The sequence below is a fragment of the Gasterosteus aculeatus genome, chromosome 17 (assembly GCF_964276395.1).
Source record: "Gasterosteus aculeatus chromosome 17, fGasAcu3.hap1.1, whole genome shotgun sequence".
Classification (NCBI taxonomy): domain Eukaryota; kingdom Metazoa; phylum Chordata; class Actinopteri; order Perciformes; family Gasterosteidae; genus Gasterosteus; species Gasterosteus aculeatus.
In genome coordinates, this window is record NC_135705.1 from 15,360,177 (window position 1) to 15,375,013 (window position 14,837).

A 14,837-nucleotide genomic window follows, 5' to 3' on the forward strand; every position below is an offset into this window, starting at 1 on the left:
CGTTTGGAGACAATACTATTTTAAGAATATTGTGGAATTCAACAATTTATCTTATAACGAAGTAGGCTTTAAATGTCTATATGGGATTTTCGTAATCGTAATATTTTATTGTTCTAATATTATTTTCAGTAAATACAATAAAGTAATACAATAATACCGTGAGATAGTAAATGTGAACTTTGTCAAAGAAGAGTATTATTTTATAATTATTAAAAGTCTTCAAATATGAATATATGAGTAGTATTTATTGGGCTATGTTATTCATATGTTTTGTATTTTTGTTAATGTGAACCCAAAGAACTTATTGCAGCAACAATCCAAGGTTAAAGGGAAATAATCCTTCATCTTAATATTCTAAATTCTACATATATTTAGCATCCCCGATTTGTCGTTAGGTTGCCGTTATTTAGATAAGAAAAAAACCTTTGCTGACATGGAAATCTGAAATCACATGGATGACTTGGCACTACCTAGGATCTGATCATCTCTAACAGACGTTATACATTGCTGTGTTATTCTGTTTATTAACCCTGTTGAGCTCAGGCAGACTAAATATGTTGTCTATTCTGATAGATAACTAGGTTTTATTCTGCTGACTAGGGCACAGTTAGATGTTTCTAGTTGGCAATACCTGGATTGACACTCATCTGTATTGTTGCAGTAAACCGAACAGAGAGAATAAAATGCATTGTGCTCTCTCATCAGCTTCATGCCAGAACATATATTATGGTATGACCATATGAGAAAATAACCTATATCAAATCAAATCATAAACAGCAACGATTAACGGTCTCACCACTAAAAAGATGCACATTTAATTGTGAGGATTTTCCGAACCATTCAAGAGCAAATTAAACATTTTGCAAATAACATTTCAGGAGCTTGGGAAAGAACACTCAACTCAGCCAACTCTTATTATACCATTGAGATATTACATATTGAATTATGCTGCGACTTAGAAATGGATCTGATGCATGAACCCTTGATGATACCCTAATTAATAACAGCCTACTTGCGATTCATCTCCACAATAAGGAGATTGTAACAGAAGTGGAGGAGGCATTGATGGAGGAGGTCCAGAACCAGCAGCACTGCATTCACTCCCACTTGTGTGTCAGAGGAGAGGCAAGTGGAAATTAACTTTAACAGGAATTATATACGATTGTGGAAACAAACCCTCATCTATGAGTTATGTAAGGCGACAATAATACCACTTGTGTGTTTGCCTGTAAAGAAAGTTTAACTTTCTTCTCTTTCACAGTAAATCAAAAGGGAAGGCAACTCAAATAAAGACTGGGTAAAAATACTTATTTGTTGATCACATCAACCACACATCCGACAAAACGCTGGCTCGGAAAAAGGATGCTACGTCTAACATGACACCTCGCCTGCGTCGTGTTGTTTTCCCCCACCAGTACTGTATATTTGCCATACGTGGTACAATTAGATCTGTTTTGGAAATAAACCATCCGATAGTTTTTCTAGAAACCACGAGTTGTTCTAAAATAAACTTGTGTTTAGAAAATGTATTTCTTTGCATTTGTGAAACATGAGAAACAAAGCACTGGACTGGTCCCAAACAAAGTGCCACTTTTCCAAGTCACATTGAGCAGACTTTGAATCCCTAATCTTCTACCACACATCTCACAGTCTCTATCACGAACACAGAAATCAAGACTACAGGAAGAACCTGCCATCCTTACCTTTGGTGTAACTGAGCAGACATGCTTTTAAAAACATTTATGTAAAACTGTAAAACTCAGACACACACCATGAAAATGAAGGATCCCGGCATTCTTTTGAAAAACTATAACCAATTAACATAAGAGGAAATGCTTTAAGCTTGTGGTGACAAATTCTGGTAACTTTAAGATTAAGATGTGGAAATGGAGAGAAAGCTAAAATCAAGATGACCCTGCCTTATGTGATAACATCATTTCATATCACACAAAATGTTTGAATAGATTGTGTGGCATGAATCCCAAAAACAGAATAAATGATAGTGATCACTGTAATCAAACCTATACTAGTCACATCCAAATGTGTCTGACATTTATTTCCCAACAATTATTTGAGTCAAGAGTAACACAAGGTGAAATGTCTCTATTGCACTGTAACGTGGCTGCAAAAACAACCCACTTACATTTTATTTTTCCAAACTCTTCCCCAGTCTGCAAACAGAAGTCCTTGACAGTTACACGTCTGTCGACATATCTTACATTATCAGATCAAATTAGTTATTTTTAAATGAAAGTTTCAGTGTGCTATTAAACAAGATGATAATCACAAAACATGAGCACACGCCTGTGTGCTGTTAGTGACACATCAGTGCCAGTGGATTATTGAATAGTTCCAGATTTCTCCCCACTCCTTTTAAAACGCCCTTCCAGTGCAGAATGAAGAACGCACTGGGACAATAGCATCGCTTATTGTAAGTAAGTAATAATGACTAAGGATATATTATGCCGTTCCTATAACGGAAATCAACAGAATTGGATCTTGCAGACATGAAAAAGCGCCCAAATGAACAGATAAACAGACATGAATTAATGAAAGAATAAAGTAGTGGGTGCGGGGCACCAGAGCAGAGAGGGCACTTCTTGAGAGTCGGGTGTCTGGCGACAGTCTGGATTTCTTCTTTTAGTTGTTGTTTTTTGTACTTTTAATTTGAGTTGGTTCAGTTTAAAGAGAGCCTCATCAAGCCCCCGATCCTCGCCGCCATTAAGTAGGTTGGCACGAAGCAGTGGAAGATGGCCGCTTAGACGTTTGGGAGTTTCAGGAGTTCAAATTGGTCTGTGAGGTCACCAGCTCCCCGTTCGGTCCTGCAGTTTTTTCCCCACAGACAGGTGAACTTCCCAGAAGAAGCCAATCGGGCCGTCTTTTTATCCAGTTTCTCAATCCCAGCGCAGTCATTCATCTCATTCTCGTACATCTTTGCAGTAGAAAAAAAAAAAAAGATTCTGGACACTAACCCCAGAATTTCTTCAGAAAAATAACCCACCGCCACCAGATTGTTAGCCTTTTAACCACCCCACTCTGGGCACACGCTCTTAAAAGAGCTGGGACGCGGTACGTTTTAGCACGGAGAGAAATATAAGCGTCTCCCAGCTGTCCCTTCCACAGCCAAAGCGAGGGCAGGGCATAGTGCGATAGGGTGGGCAGAAGGAAAGGGGCTGTGTTGGGTAGTAGCGGGAGGCGAGCCCTGGGTTGGGCTCTGGTTGGCTGGTTAGATTTGTTCAGCTCGCTGCTGCCCGAGCCATCAGGTCCTCGAGGGCCTTGTCCTGATCGTTGTTGTGGACCAGCAGCACCTCTTTGATGGCGTCCCGCTGAAATCCCATTTCGCCAAATCTTGACATTAGCTCAAGGAACTGCAAAGCCTGGGAAGGGCGGAATATGTAAATACAATTACAGTAATGTAGTAATGTGATTTAAAGACTATATCTATGTCTCAAAAGATGTTGGTGTGTCATTCACATTTCAAAGACTAAACTTAGTTATTTGATATGAGAACATATGAACAATGCAGGCTCTTAAGGTGTATAGTTAGCCAACAGCAAATTGTACAGACCTTTTCCTCTGAGCATTGATACATCTCTAAACATTCCTCCACTGCAATTGCATCGAAGCCCCGATCACACAGGCGCCCATGGACAAACAGGTAGTCCAGCACCTTAGACAAATAATAAGCACATCTTTATTAACAGAAACCATAAAAGGAATGAATGATTCCAATCCAAAAATGTTTAGGGTTGATGTATCTTCCTGCTTATGCGGATTACTCCTTACAGCTTATAAGCTTGAGGTGCCCAATGCTAGATCATTATTTTTAAAAAGAAAGAAAAGAAAAAAGGTAGTGTAAATTCAGTGTTTTTTTCATCCCACATCTACTGCCCTATTATGCGGCAGTGGTTTCATCGGTCATATTGTGTAGTGTGACCTGTACAGGTCACAGAAATAAAAAAAATCTATTTTCTCTAATTTTAGAGACAACAGGCAAATGTGATGAAACGGTTTTATTTTAATGCTATATTTACAAAAGTACTGCACTGAACAATATTACACGAGCACAAAACAAAACAAATTGTTCTGCAGAATGAATATGCTATGAATCCAGATTGCTGTGCATTGGGGCGAGATGGTGTCGCACCTGTTCCACATTCTGCCCTTGTCTCTGCATGGCCCGGAGGACACCTTCATAAGAGTAGCCCATGCCTACAAGTGTTTCCGCACACTGACGCTCGCTGGGGGTCATGCTGAGCAGCGCTCCACCACATGGCAGACCAGCAGACCCGGACCCAGGGTTGGCCTGGAGAAACAAAGACATAAATGTCAATGAGATTCATGATTTCAACATCAGTATTCCAAAATTTTCCACACAATTAATCAGGCGCTATGTAATTCCATGCTCACCGGTTTTGGTGCGCCGCCCTTAGAGTGGCTGGTTGGCTCGGGGCCAATAATAACTTGGGTCTTGGGTGTAGCCGGTGGGCTGCCATTGGTCAGCTGCTGTCGGGGAGCAGGGAGCGGGCTGTACCTCACTGGCTCTGGGTCACCAGAGTCAGAGAGCTTGGGGAAAGTGAGAGAGCGGATGTTACAGGGCCGGTCGTCGGTGTCGAACCCCGTTCTACCAGGGTGCCCGACTCTGTCCATGTCCAGCAAGGAAATTAACCCATTGGGTTTATGGGAAAAGCCAGATTTGGACACCTGGCTGGTGTTGATTCTGGGAGGAGACGGGCTGTTTCCACGCGACCCTGAGCCTGTCGGGGGGACCTCGGGCGGGGACACAGAGGGAGGAGATTGAGGTTGGGCTTGGGGTTGGGGTTGTGGTTGGGGTTGGGGTTGGGGTTGGCTCTGGAGGATGTTCCTGAGCTCCTCCCTATCGTCCAAAGTTTTGAGCTCCAGCTTGTCAAAGGGGTCCTCTTCCCGCTCAAAGTCAGCTAGGTTGAGGCTGTGCAGCTGGGGAGTGCTGGGCTGGATTTTTCTGGGGCCAAGGCTTGGTGCGGGCAATGGAGTGAGGATGGCGTTGTGGCTCAGCCCTGCCAGAACGGGGTTCAACGCTGGCGGTAGAAGGTCCTGGTCATCTGCGGCTGACCGGGGCCTCTTCCCACCACCAGCATCCATGTCCTGGGCCTGTGCCGAGCACTCCCTGCTCTCTGCCTCCTGCTTGGCTGCGGCCTCTTCTGCTCTGGCTTCTGCTTCTCTGGCCTCAGCCAGTTGAACCCCCCAGCGCACACTAAGTCTCTCCAGAGAAAAGTCATACTGTTGAGAGGACAGAGCAAGAGGGTAAAATGGGAAAAGAGCGCACATAGAGCGAAGGGAAAAACAGACACATACACCTTAAGAACACGTATGAGTATAAGGGCCACATGATATTACAACATAATAAAAAAATGGAGGTTGCTGAAATTAATTTAAAGTGTCAGTCTATTTAGAGCGCTCTATTTACAGTGCTTGGTGTTCAACGCCAGTGCCATAATATTGTAGGTCATCAGCACAGTCCCAGCGAGGATGCTGCCGAGATGCATACTAGTGCACAAGTACACGTTTTTAGTTTGTCTGTCTTACCTGCGAGTCCAACAGCAAAGAGTTGCAGTCTGGCAGACAGAAACCGACAGGAAGTCCCACTTTGGCTGGGCAGTGGAATTTATCATTGATCTTGAAGGGAACTTCATCAAGGTAGCTGATGGGTCCTGCGTACAGTTTCAAAACAAAGTAAGCACATATTAGAAGAACAGAGTGGAGTTGCAGGCACCAGCAGAAAGGATCAGTGTTGTCAAACAGTGAAACATGAAAGTATTCAAAATAGGGCTTTACCATTGTTGTATGCATCTGATCCAGACTTCCTCGCAGCCATTTAGAGACTCTGAAAACAGACATGAGCGGTGACCAGGTGTAAAGTTAGTGACTGAGGATAATTATTTAAAAATAAATGTCAAATGGAGTTAATATTTACATGGAAAGTCAATATATCAACAACGTACGGTGCAACATTTTTGCCAAGGTCAGGAATTAGTCCTTAAGAATCGTTTTAATCAAAGCATGCAAGCAATGACATTTCATCACATGGCAGAGGAAGGTTTTTTTTCTTTTCAAATTCCTTCTACTTTCTCATTGGCTTTGTGCATTCCACCGCTTTCTTTCACATAATCCCATTATTTGGTCATGCCTTGAAACAGTTGCTGACATTGTCAACAGAGAAGTTAGTGTTCACATCTACTTAACACACAACTTTTATCTGAAGACTAGCGTTGAGTTGAACGATAGATCCGCATCAAACTTAACTTTAATCTAGACTCTGTGGCTAATCACAACCGATCATAGTGACGGGCATCATATGATCATGAAAATTGGGAGATATCAGATTTCTCTCATCTGAGGACAGCGACGTTAAATACCATCGACGTTTGTGAACATATTTTACATATAGCGCACAATAGAGTTATACATAACGCCAAAAAAAACCCCATATTAATTGTATATTCTGCGTAGCTATTTTAACAGGTGAGAGTACAAACACAACCGCACACCAGAGTAGTCGTTTTAGCCAGCTAGCTAGCTAGCTAAGTGTGATCACAAATGCCTCAAACTTAAAACGTTAACGAAAGGATCGCAGTGGCTGTTATTTATCAGAAGGTTCAAGAAAGAAACATTATGTCTTAAAACGGATGGCAGAGCGCCCAGCTGTCTCTTTGCGGGAACAACCACGTACGATAACGTATGTTCACTAAGTCGTGTTACTAAAGTTGTAACAGTGTTAATTAGCAACAAGCTAAGCTGTCATCACTATTGTCACTCCTAGGACTTTAGCTCAACAGCTCAATAGCGCTAACAGCTAACACTCAACGTAAGTGACAGTTTGGCTAAGAAGTATCATATGACAATAGTGGGTCCAATGAATTAATCAACCAAACAGCCACTGGACAAGGTTTTGGGGTCGAAAAGCTAGTGTTCGTGATAATACGCGTAGCTTCGCCAGTGGCCTGGCTGTAATATTATGTGGCTATTCAGACGGACCGCTGTCTCTGCTGCCACCGCCCCTGAAACACAACTGAGCTCAGATAGAACCGCGGACGCCCCTCACCTGTATCTGCTCCGGCCTGTTTTTTTCGAAATCCAAACGATGTCTTGCCGGAATGGCACTCAAATGTAAACTATTCTCAGAAAGAGTTTTATTTATGGTGAAATCTCTTTCCTGCTTCAGCGTGGGACGCCATCTTGATTCCTCCGACTGGTTCCTGTCTGACGTCACTCACCTACGTGACGTCAGAACATCGCAACGTTACATGCAGCTGTAGAGGCAATGGTGGTAGCTGATGGGTGCTGTTTGTAAAAGCGGTGGAAGCGAAAACATTGCTTCTCATCGTTACGAAGTGTTGGTTTTAGAGTACATTGTATTAGTTCAGCAAGAACTAATACAATGTTCACCTCTTTGAATTTGATTTATCAAAGGAAGAAAGAAAAAAACATTTTGAATGCCAAAACTTGGCTGGACAACAATAATAGAAAATAATAATTGGGTCTATTTAAACAAATCCAAACGAAATGCCAATGAAAAAAGAAGTTAGATTCAATCAAAGTGATGGGACTCAATAATTTAAAAAGTCGTATTGTTTATTACATTGCCTTTCATACGTATTTATGTGGCCCTTTAATGTCGGCTAATTATCCTCAGCCCATGGTTTCCCACGGTGCTTGTTATGTTAAAATTTAGCTGGAGCTTGTTTTAATCAGATTTTTCAATATCCGGAGCCATCAAGATACATGTTAAGTATGCAACTAATTGTTTTCAGAACTGATAAAGACAAAGTAATAGTGAAAACAGCATGTGTTCATTGTTAATCCACTTTTCCATAAATTCTCAACAGCAATGAAAATAATTTCCATTTAGTAGAGGCCTACATTATTTACAATCTAATAAAGTACACAATAAGGACATGTTTGACTTCCTAATTACGACGATTCGATATGCCACCCTTGAATAATAAAGTGAAATTAAAAGGTATAATTGAGCTGTTTTGAGGATTATTTTGGATCCATACCTTTAGAAAGTCCTTTTTATGGCTATTATAGTAAACCAAAAACTATTTATTTTCACCATAATAATTCGGGATCTAGCGTCGAGTGCGCGCACGTCACGGTCAGACCCGTACGTGCTGCACGTTTTGCGGACGCGCGCACTGATAGCCGGAAGCACCGATGGGAGGAAAATAAAAATCGATGAAATCCGCTGTTAATTCGCGAGTATAAACCTTCACCCTCCTTTTCTTTTTCGCGACGGTGAGCGCAAACCGATCCGCCCGAGAGAGCCGAGAGAGAGAGAGCGATTGAACGGAGTTGCTCGCTGCGGGTTTAGCGTTAGCTGACGTGTGGAGAAGTTAAGACTGCCAGGGGGCAGATAAACAAACACAAAACAAGCAGGGATCAGCTGAGCGCCCCTCTGAACCGAACCTGCCGCACGGGGGAGCGATGGCAGGGAGAGAGGCTCTCTTCTTCTTCCGGGCCCGAGAATGATCCGCGGGGACGCCGTGACTTTACGCTGATTCCACAGCTCCATGTCAACTGTCAAACGCGGGCACACAAAGAATTTCCGAAGCACCGCGCGAGGACGAGCCGTTGAGCAGAGCAGCCGTATGTTTGTCGAGACACGCGCAGGCTAGCATGGACGACCAATGAGCGCAACGTTACTTTCCGGTTTTCACCTGTAACGATACGAGTACGCGTCACAGTGCAAAGGAGACAGAGGTAAACACACTTTTTTTTTTTGGTAAGAACTTTTGCATTTCCCCGTCAAGGCCCCGCGAACTAAAGCCCCGAGTGGAGCTAGCGCGAAAGGCCACAAATCCTGTTTGAGTTTGATTTCTCCATGTGGCGGTCAGTTTAAGCCGCGGCACGCTCAGCTGTTCGCGGTTTCTTTGGTCCATTATCTATTGTTGGTGGTTTCACGCGGAGTAATTTGTAACTATAAAATGTAAAAAAACGACAACTTAAGATTCGAGAAGGATCCTGACAGTATCATTGATCCCATGATCCCCCCCCTCTGCTTCACTGGTTTGTGGCCGCTGGTGTCAGAAGTGTGATCAACATGGCCCACCAGGCGACCCCTAGTTCCCAGAAGGCCCTGATGATGGAGCTGAAGTCTCTGCAGGAGCAGCCGGTCGAAGGCTTCCGCATCACTCTGGTTGAGGAGTCTGACCTCTACAACTGGGAAGTTGCCATCTTCGGGCCCCCGAACACCCTTTATGAGGGAGGCTACTTCAAGGTACGACACAACTTTTCTAATAGCAGGAGGGAGGGTTGGGGTTGGGGGGCAGTCGACACATGGCGTCTTGTTGAGATGGGGGAGACACACTCTTCGGTAGGTAATTCCGTAATCAGCCGAAGAAGGATGCACATGCGTACTGGGCGCGATGTGGACGTGGCTTGTGTCCCCGCGGGGACCAAATACGGGGTGTGTGTCCACTGCTAGCTGGTGAGAGGCCCCTGAGCAAGGCGTTGGATGTTAGCAGCCCAATGCACCTAATACTATGATGACTTCCATACGGAGAAATGCCAATGCTGGTACAGTGTCAACCCGTGGGGGAGGAAAGTTCATTTACATTTTCACATGGGACAATTGTGTTCTCGAGTGTAAGTATCCAGGAGATTGCTGCTACTTAGAAAATCAGCGCGGCAGTAGTGACAGGGACTCTGTTTGAAGCGTCCGAGCAGGTATCACAATGGTTATAGCATTTTTTTAAACTATAATGCAGCGGTGACCTAGCTCGATTTTACTGAGTCACTACTTTCTGCTCCCTCCTGCTTTTATTAGGATTTTTATTCTCTTAGCAGATAGCTGTGGCTTCCATTTTTAGTCTTTCTCCCCCCACCTTGATCCTGCTTGTCCAGCCTTCTCCCCTTATGATGGCTGTGCTTCAGACGGCTATTTTTAACTATGAGACCGATATAAATTGCACCTCAGCACAGAAAGAGTAAGAAAGGGGCACGATGAGACTCAACCTCCCGTCTTTCATGTTACCTATTCAGTGAAACTTCTCAAAGTGTGTTGCGGTGATGCCGTAATCTTCCAGGAATGCCGAACTATTACAGAGAAGCGAGTGTTGCTGCCATCGTTGATTGCGTTAGGCTTTGCCTTGGCCGGGTTATCCGGTTGTCCATTAAGTCACAGCAATTGTGTTCATATAACTTTGCCTCATGTGTGTTTTTATCACAGCTTCGAGCCTGAAGCCTTGCAGTCATTTAAAGAAGAAACTGCACACAGAATAACAGACCGATATGTAACCGGTGCCATAGTTAGAGTTTGTAATTGACCTGCAAGTGTTTACAAGAGGCGTGTGACATTTAGCCTGCAGACACTTCCAAACCCTACACCCTACTACAGCCAGGAATGGCTGTTGTGTGTTTTGTGCATGCAGGGATTGATGAAGTATTTGTGTAAACCTGTGTCAAAATTGAACTTTGTTCCTGCTGCTGAACCCCACATGGAAGCTCACGTGTCACGACATCTGTGTTTTCATGTGTAGAGACTAGTTGTGGAGTACTGATAGTCCTATCTGAGGGCCAGCAGCTCAGTGAGAGCCGGGGTGGTGTTACACACACACACATGCACACAAACACCGACGCCTACATGCCTTTCACCCAGATAATTGGGAAATATGGAAAGAAAACCAGAAGTAGAGATGCATGTCTTTGTCTTTGCCCGTCCTGATTCTAAGACCTGGGCTTTGGTACCGGCTGATACCAAGTACACATCCGATACCAGTGTTCTATTTAATTCATCAACCATGTGCCTTATTGTGTCAAAGTGACTAGGATCAGTCTTTTATTGCAATTTTAGGCTTCAGTTAGCCATTGCTATTTGTTGCTGTAAAATACAATTTAACAAATGATACTTAGATATAAATGTACTGAATGGTTATTTAGTATTGAAGTAATACATTGTATGCCAGCAAATTGGAAAGAAACATAAGGTATAGAAGTATAAAAGCTTTTTAATGCAACAACAACAAAACTTCAACAGGAATTCAAATTCCAGTCTCCAATGTATAAGGCATAAACATAGAACTGAGTCGACTGGCCCGTTGTCACCTGATCCAGCTATTTGATTTGGTATTTGGCCCGATAGACCCATCCGATATCGAAGCACCAACTGTTGTGAGATCTAACGCCTGACTCCATTGATGTTCATTTAAAATTACTGACGTATGAGACAACCGCTTCGGGGTGTGAGTGTACCTAGATCATACATTTGAATGGCCAACCTAATTTCAAATACAAGGGTACTGGGTGTTATTTTATGGTGGAACACTACAACAACATTACAGATAAACTTGAAGCAGAGAACAGAATCCCATTTCTCATCTCACTCCAGTGTGGACAGATTGAGTTCATCATCAAGATCCACCTCGAAGTAGCAGTTCTTCACCGTTCTGGTATCTGCATTATACAAGTTAATATGATTTTATATCTCCTTGAGAGACCTGCACAACCTTCGCCGAGTCAAGTTGTTTCGAGTCATTTTTGTTAGAGGAGACCTAAAGGAAGACCTTTATTGGTCTTGTTGCAAGCCGACAAGTTATTTGTTCATTCCCCACCACGTTCAACACATCCGCGCGTCACGCCGGTATCCCAAACATCATCCCCCTTCGGGCCGCCTCACCCTCAAGCTTAAACGTAGCACGAAAGGAGTCAAGCCTGATGAAATATGTGTGGACTGAAAACCCGATTGTTCTCCCAGGCTCACATCAAGTTCCCCGTGGACTACCCGTACTCCCCACCAACCTTCCGCTTCCTCACCAAGATGTGGCACCCCAACATTTATGAGGTGAAGTGTTTCTCTCATTTTAGTTTTTACACCAAATCATTTTAGCCCTCATCATGCCAGTTTGGTGTTTATATTTAAACGGCGCCATTTAGAGGCTACATGTAGACACCCTCATGTCGCCTTGACCGATGTTGAATAGTGCGGTTTGTTCTCTTTGCAGAACGGAGATGTGTGCATCTCCATCCTGCACCCACCTGTCGACGACCCTCAGAGCGGGGAGCTGCCCTCTGAAAGGTGGAACCCCACCCAGAATGTCAGGTAACGTCTACCACAAGAACCTCGTGCACTTTAATGCATTTGATCACACAGGCATGCAATACTTCTATAACCTTGCTAAATATAATGTGGACATTTGTGCACTTGTTACATGTAAAAAAAAATAAAAAAAATACATGTAATACAAATTCATGCTCTGTAATAATGCACCATATTACACTCAAGTCCATATTACTATTGATATTCAAGGCGTCGTCTCACAAAACTACAACAACTGTGGTTCAAATCTGGCCACATACTTGTGTCGCAAGTCATGTCATTCCCCTGAAAAAAGGGAAATGAAGAAAGCTACGGGGGAGTTCTTTCCACGTTTGTCTGAAAACATTATGCGTGTGTTTCTGTGCTAATCAGGACTATCCTGCTGAGCGTGATCTCCCTGCTCAATGAGCCCAACACCTTCTCCCCGGCTAACGTGGATGCATCCGTCATGTTCCGCAAATGGAGGGACAGCAAAGGCAAGGACAAGGAGTATGCAGAGATTATCAGGTGATCCACAATAATTGGTAATCCGACCTCGGGCCCGACAAAAGTTTGAGAACCGACCACGCAGAAGTAGCGCTGCGCACCGACCTTGAGTGTATTCCCGTTCGGCCCACAGGAAGCAGGTGATGTCAACGGTGGCAGAGGCGGAGCGCGACGGCGTCAAGGTGCCGACCACGTTGGCGGAGTACTGCGTCCAGACCAGGGTCCCCTCCCAGGACAGCAGCTCGGACCTCCTCTACGACGACCTCTACGACGACGACATGGAGGAGGAGGACGAGGAGGAGGACGAGAGCGAGATGGAGTCGGTGGGCGAGGCCGGGGGCCTCAGCCCCACGGAGGACGGCGGGACGTCAACCAGGCGTTACGACAACCAGGACGACTCTGGCAACGAAGACTCATGATGACCTGGATGATAACGCCTCCCTGAACCCCGCCCCCCCACCAACCCCCACCACCACCACCACTCTACTTTTATGTGTTGCGTTACAATTTTCGGTGTGTGTGTGTATGCACATACAGCGGGGTGAAAAGTAAACTGCCAAAAAACACGTTTCATCATTTATTAAACTACTACAAATGGTCGGTCAAACAATAGTTGTAGTCAGAATTTGTGTGTTTCCACCGTTTGCCTTAATTACAGCTTGCACTTCGTCTGGCATCAGGTGTTATGAGAAATTATTCCAGCACAGTTTGAGAGACCCCCCCCACCCCCCCACCCCCCTCCCCCGGCAAGGCAAAGCATCCCCACACCTGAATATTTCCACCACCGTCCCTTCAATTCCCTGGAGTTCTCGCGCTCATGCAACCCGCTCCTCGTGGACCGCTGTGTGAGTTGTTTGGTTGCAACCATGACTTTTTTTTCTTTTTTTTTCTTCTTTTTGCCGTTTATTTTCTTGGGCGTCGATTTTAGAATTGCATTCAGTCTACGCTAAACCAATCAGATTTTGTTTTGCCATTAAAGAAGTAGTTTAACTGCCACAGTTTGTCGGTCTTTTAACTGTAGTTTTGTCAGGAATTTGTTTTCTTTGTAGGCTTTGCGTCTCGGATGCCGATGCATGAAAAGGTTTGCTTTAAACCACAGTGCCATCTCCAGTTCCATCTTGTCCTCCGGGTGACAATAACTCCATTTTGTGAAAGGATTTCCAGCCTTTTAATACCATCCATTTTATCCTGACCGTGCATTAATGGTGGCAACCATTAATTTGTCATTTAAAAATCCTAATCATTGAAATTTTCTAGGAACGTACATTCTTCCATGACGAGGTAAACCTACAAGTACTTTAATCACATACACGCATTTCCCAAAGATTTAAAAAGTAAACAAATTGACTCCAAGCTCTTGATAAACGATGGAAACAAGCTGTCCCCGCGGTGGTCTCTGGAGCCCACCTTAACCGGCCTGCACCTTTTCTGACTAGTCCGCGTCACATTGTCTGCTGTTTTCTGTTTAAACATTGTCTTCTTCCACCTTGTCTTTGCTTTTTGCGGCGACTTCTTTAGTTTCGTCGGTAGACATTCTGTACTCTCCTGCTTTTTTTTTTTTTTCTGGGAGGGGGCCTCAGACGACCTGGCCGACGGACGCTTTGCTGCTTGGCTCATTAACCAGTCGATGAGCTGGCCCAACTTGTCCTGTCATTTTCCATCAGTGTGTCTTCTGGCATAAAATCTCTGCCCCTTACACGCCCGTCTGTTGGACTGATGCAGTCAATCTAAACTGGCAAACGCCCGCTCAGAAGTGTCCATTACGGCTGCGCCCTCGTGATCCCTGAAAGTACCATTTCTTGTGTCGCCTCCTGCACCTCTGCCTGCCTCTTAAACCTCAGGGCCTCCATAGACTTTTGCCGAGAGAGAAAAAAAGAAACATCATACACACACACACACACACTGCTCCTCACTTCCACGTCGTCTTCGTATATCTTCTTTATCCCTGGGTGTTTTTAGAGGGCAGGGAGTGAACTAAAAGTCTCCTAAACCCACCGTCAGCATGTTTACACAAGACTGAGTGTTGCTGTTGGTCTTAATTATGGTCCTTTTGAGTTTATGTGGTCTTAGTCCGCTTGAGTCTAATCGAAAGAATTGGAAAGCACCTGTGGGGACTTTCACTTCAAGAAAAATGCTTTGCTTGAAATACATAATGCAAAATGTTCTGTTTTTTGACCCAACTCTAGCTTGAATGCTACTTTGTGAAAATTGGACGCAGTTACTGTTCTACACCCAATCCATTTCGATCCAGTCCGTTTATCGACAGGAACAAATT

General features: G+C 44.1%; 2 protein-coding genes across 3 annotated transcripts; one reads left to right on the forward strand and one right to left on the reverse strand.

The window, feature by feature from the left end:
- Positions 1-783: 783 nt before the first annotated feature.
- On the reverse strand, positions 784-7,647 carry ubap1 (ubiquitin associated protein 1). Its single transcript, XM_040202665.2, has 7 exons — positions 7,082-7,647; positions 5,815-5,863; positions 5,566-5,690; positions 4,411-5,259; positions 4,148-4,306; positions 3,569-3,670; positions 784-3,377 (listed from the first exon to the last, which is right to left on the reverse strand). The coding sequence occupies exons 2-7, from the start codon at positions 5,852-5,854 to the stop codon at positions 3,237-3,239; spliced, it is 1,416 nt and encodes a 471-aa protein (XP_040058599.2). The 5' UTR covers positions 5,855-5,863; positions 7,082-7,647; the 3' UTR covers positions 784-3,236.
- A 434-nt stretch (positions 7,648-8,081) lies between these two features.
- Positions 8,082-13,558, forward strand: ube2r2 (ubiquitin-conjugating enzyme E2R 2). 2 transcript variants are annotated; one of them, XM_040202671.2, is made up of 6 exons: positions 8,082-8,742; positions 9,070-9,259; positions 11,735-11,821; positions 11,982-12,079; positions 12,449-12,583; positions 12,696-13,558. In XM_040202671.2, the coding sequence occupies exons 2-6, from the start codon at positions 9,083-9,085 to the stop codon at positions 12,979-12,981; spliced, it is 783 nt and encodes a 260-aa protein (XP_040058605.1). In that variant the 5' UTR covers positions 8,082-8,742; positions 9,070-9,082; the 3' UTR covers positions 12,982-13,558. The 2 variants fall into 2 exon arrangements, with proteins under 2 accessions (XP_040058605.1, XP_040058606.1); XM_040202672.2 differs by having other exon boundaries at positions 8,093-8,742; positions 9,073-9,259.
- The last annotated feature ends 1,279 nt before the right edge of the window (positions 13,559-14,837 follow it).

Coding starts and splice junctions, on each gene's coding strand:
- ubap1 (XM_040202665.2), bottom strand. CDS start 5,854: ATGGCTGCGAGGAAGTCTGGATCAGATGCATACAACAATG. Junction 5,260..5,565: donor CTTTGCTGTTGGACTCGCAG/GTAAGACAGACA, acceptor TCCTCTCAACAG/TATGACTTTTCTCTGGAGAG. Junction 3,378..3,568: donor ATCAATGCTCAGAGGAAAAG/GTCTGTACAATT, acceptor CGCCCTTCCCAG/GCTTTGCAGTTCCTTGAGCT.
- ube2r2 (XM_040202671.2), top strand. CDS start 9,083: ATGGCCCACCAGGCGACCCCTAGTTCCCAGAAGGCCCTGATGATGGAG. Junction 9,260..11,734: donor ATGAGGGAGGCTACTTCAAG/GTACGACACAAC, acceptor TTGTTCTCCCAG/GCTCACATCAAGTTCCCCGT. Junction 11,822..11,981: donor GGCACCCCAACATTTATGAG/GTGAAGTGTTTC, acceptor TTCTCTTTGCAG/AACGGAGATGTGTGCATCTC.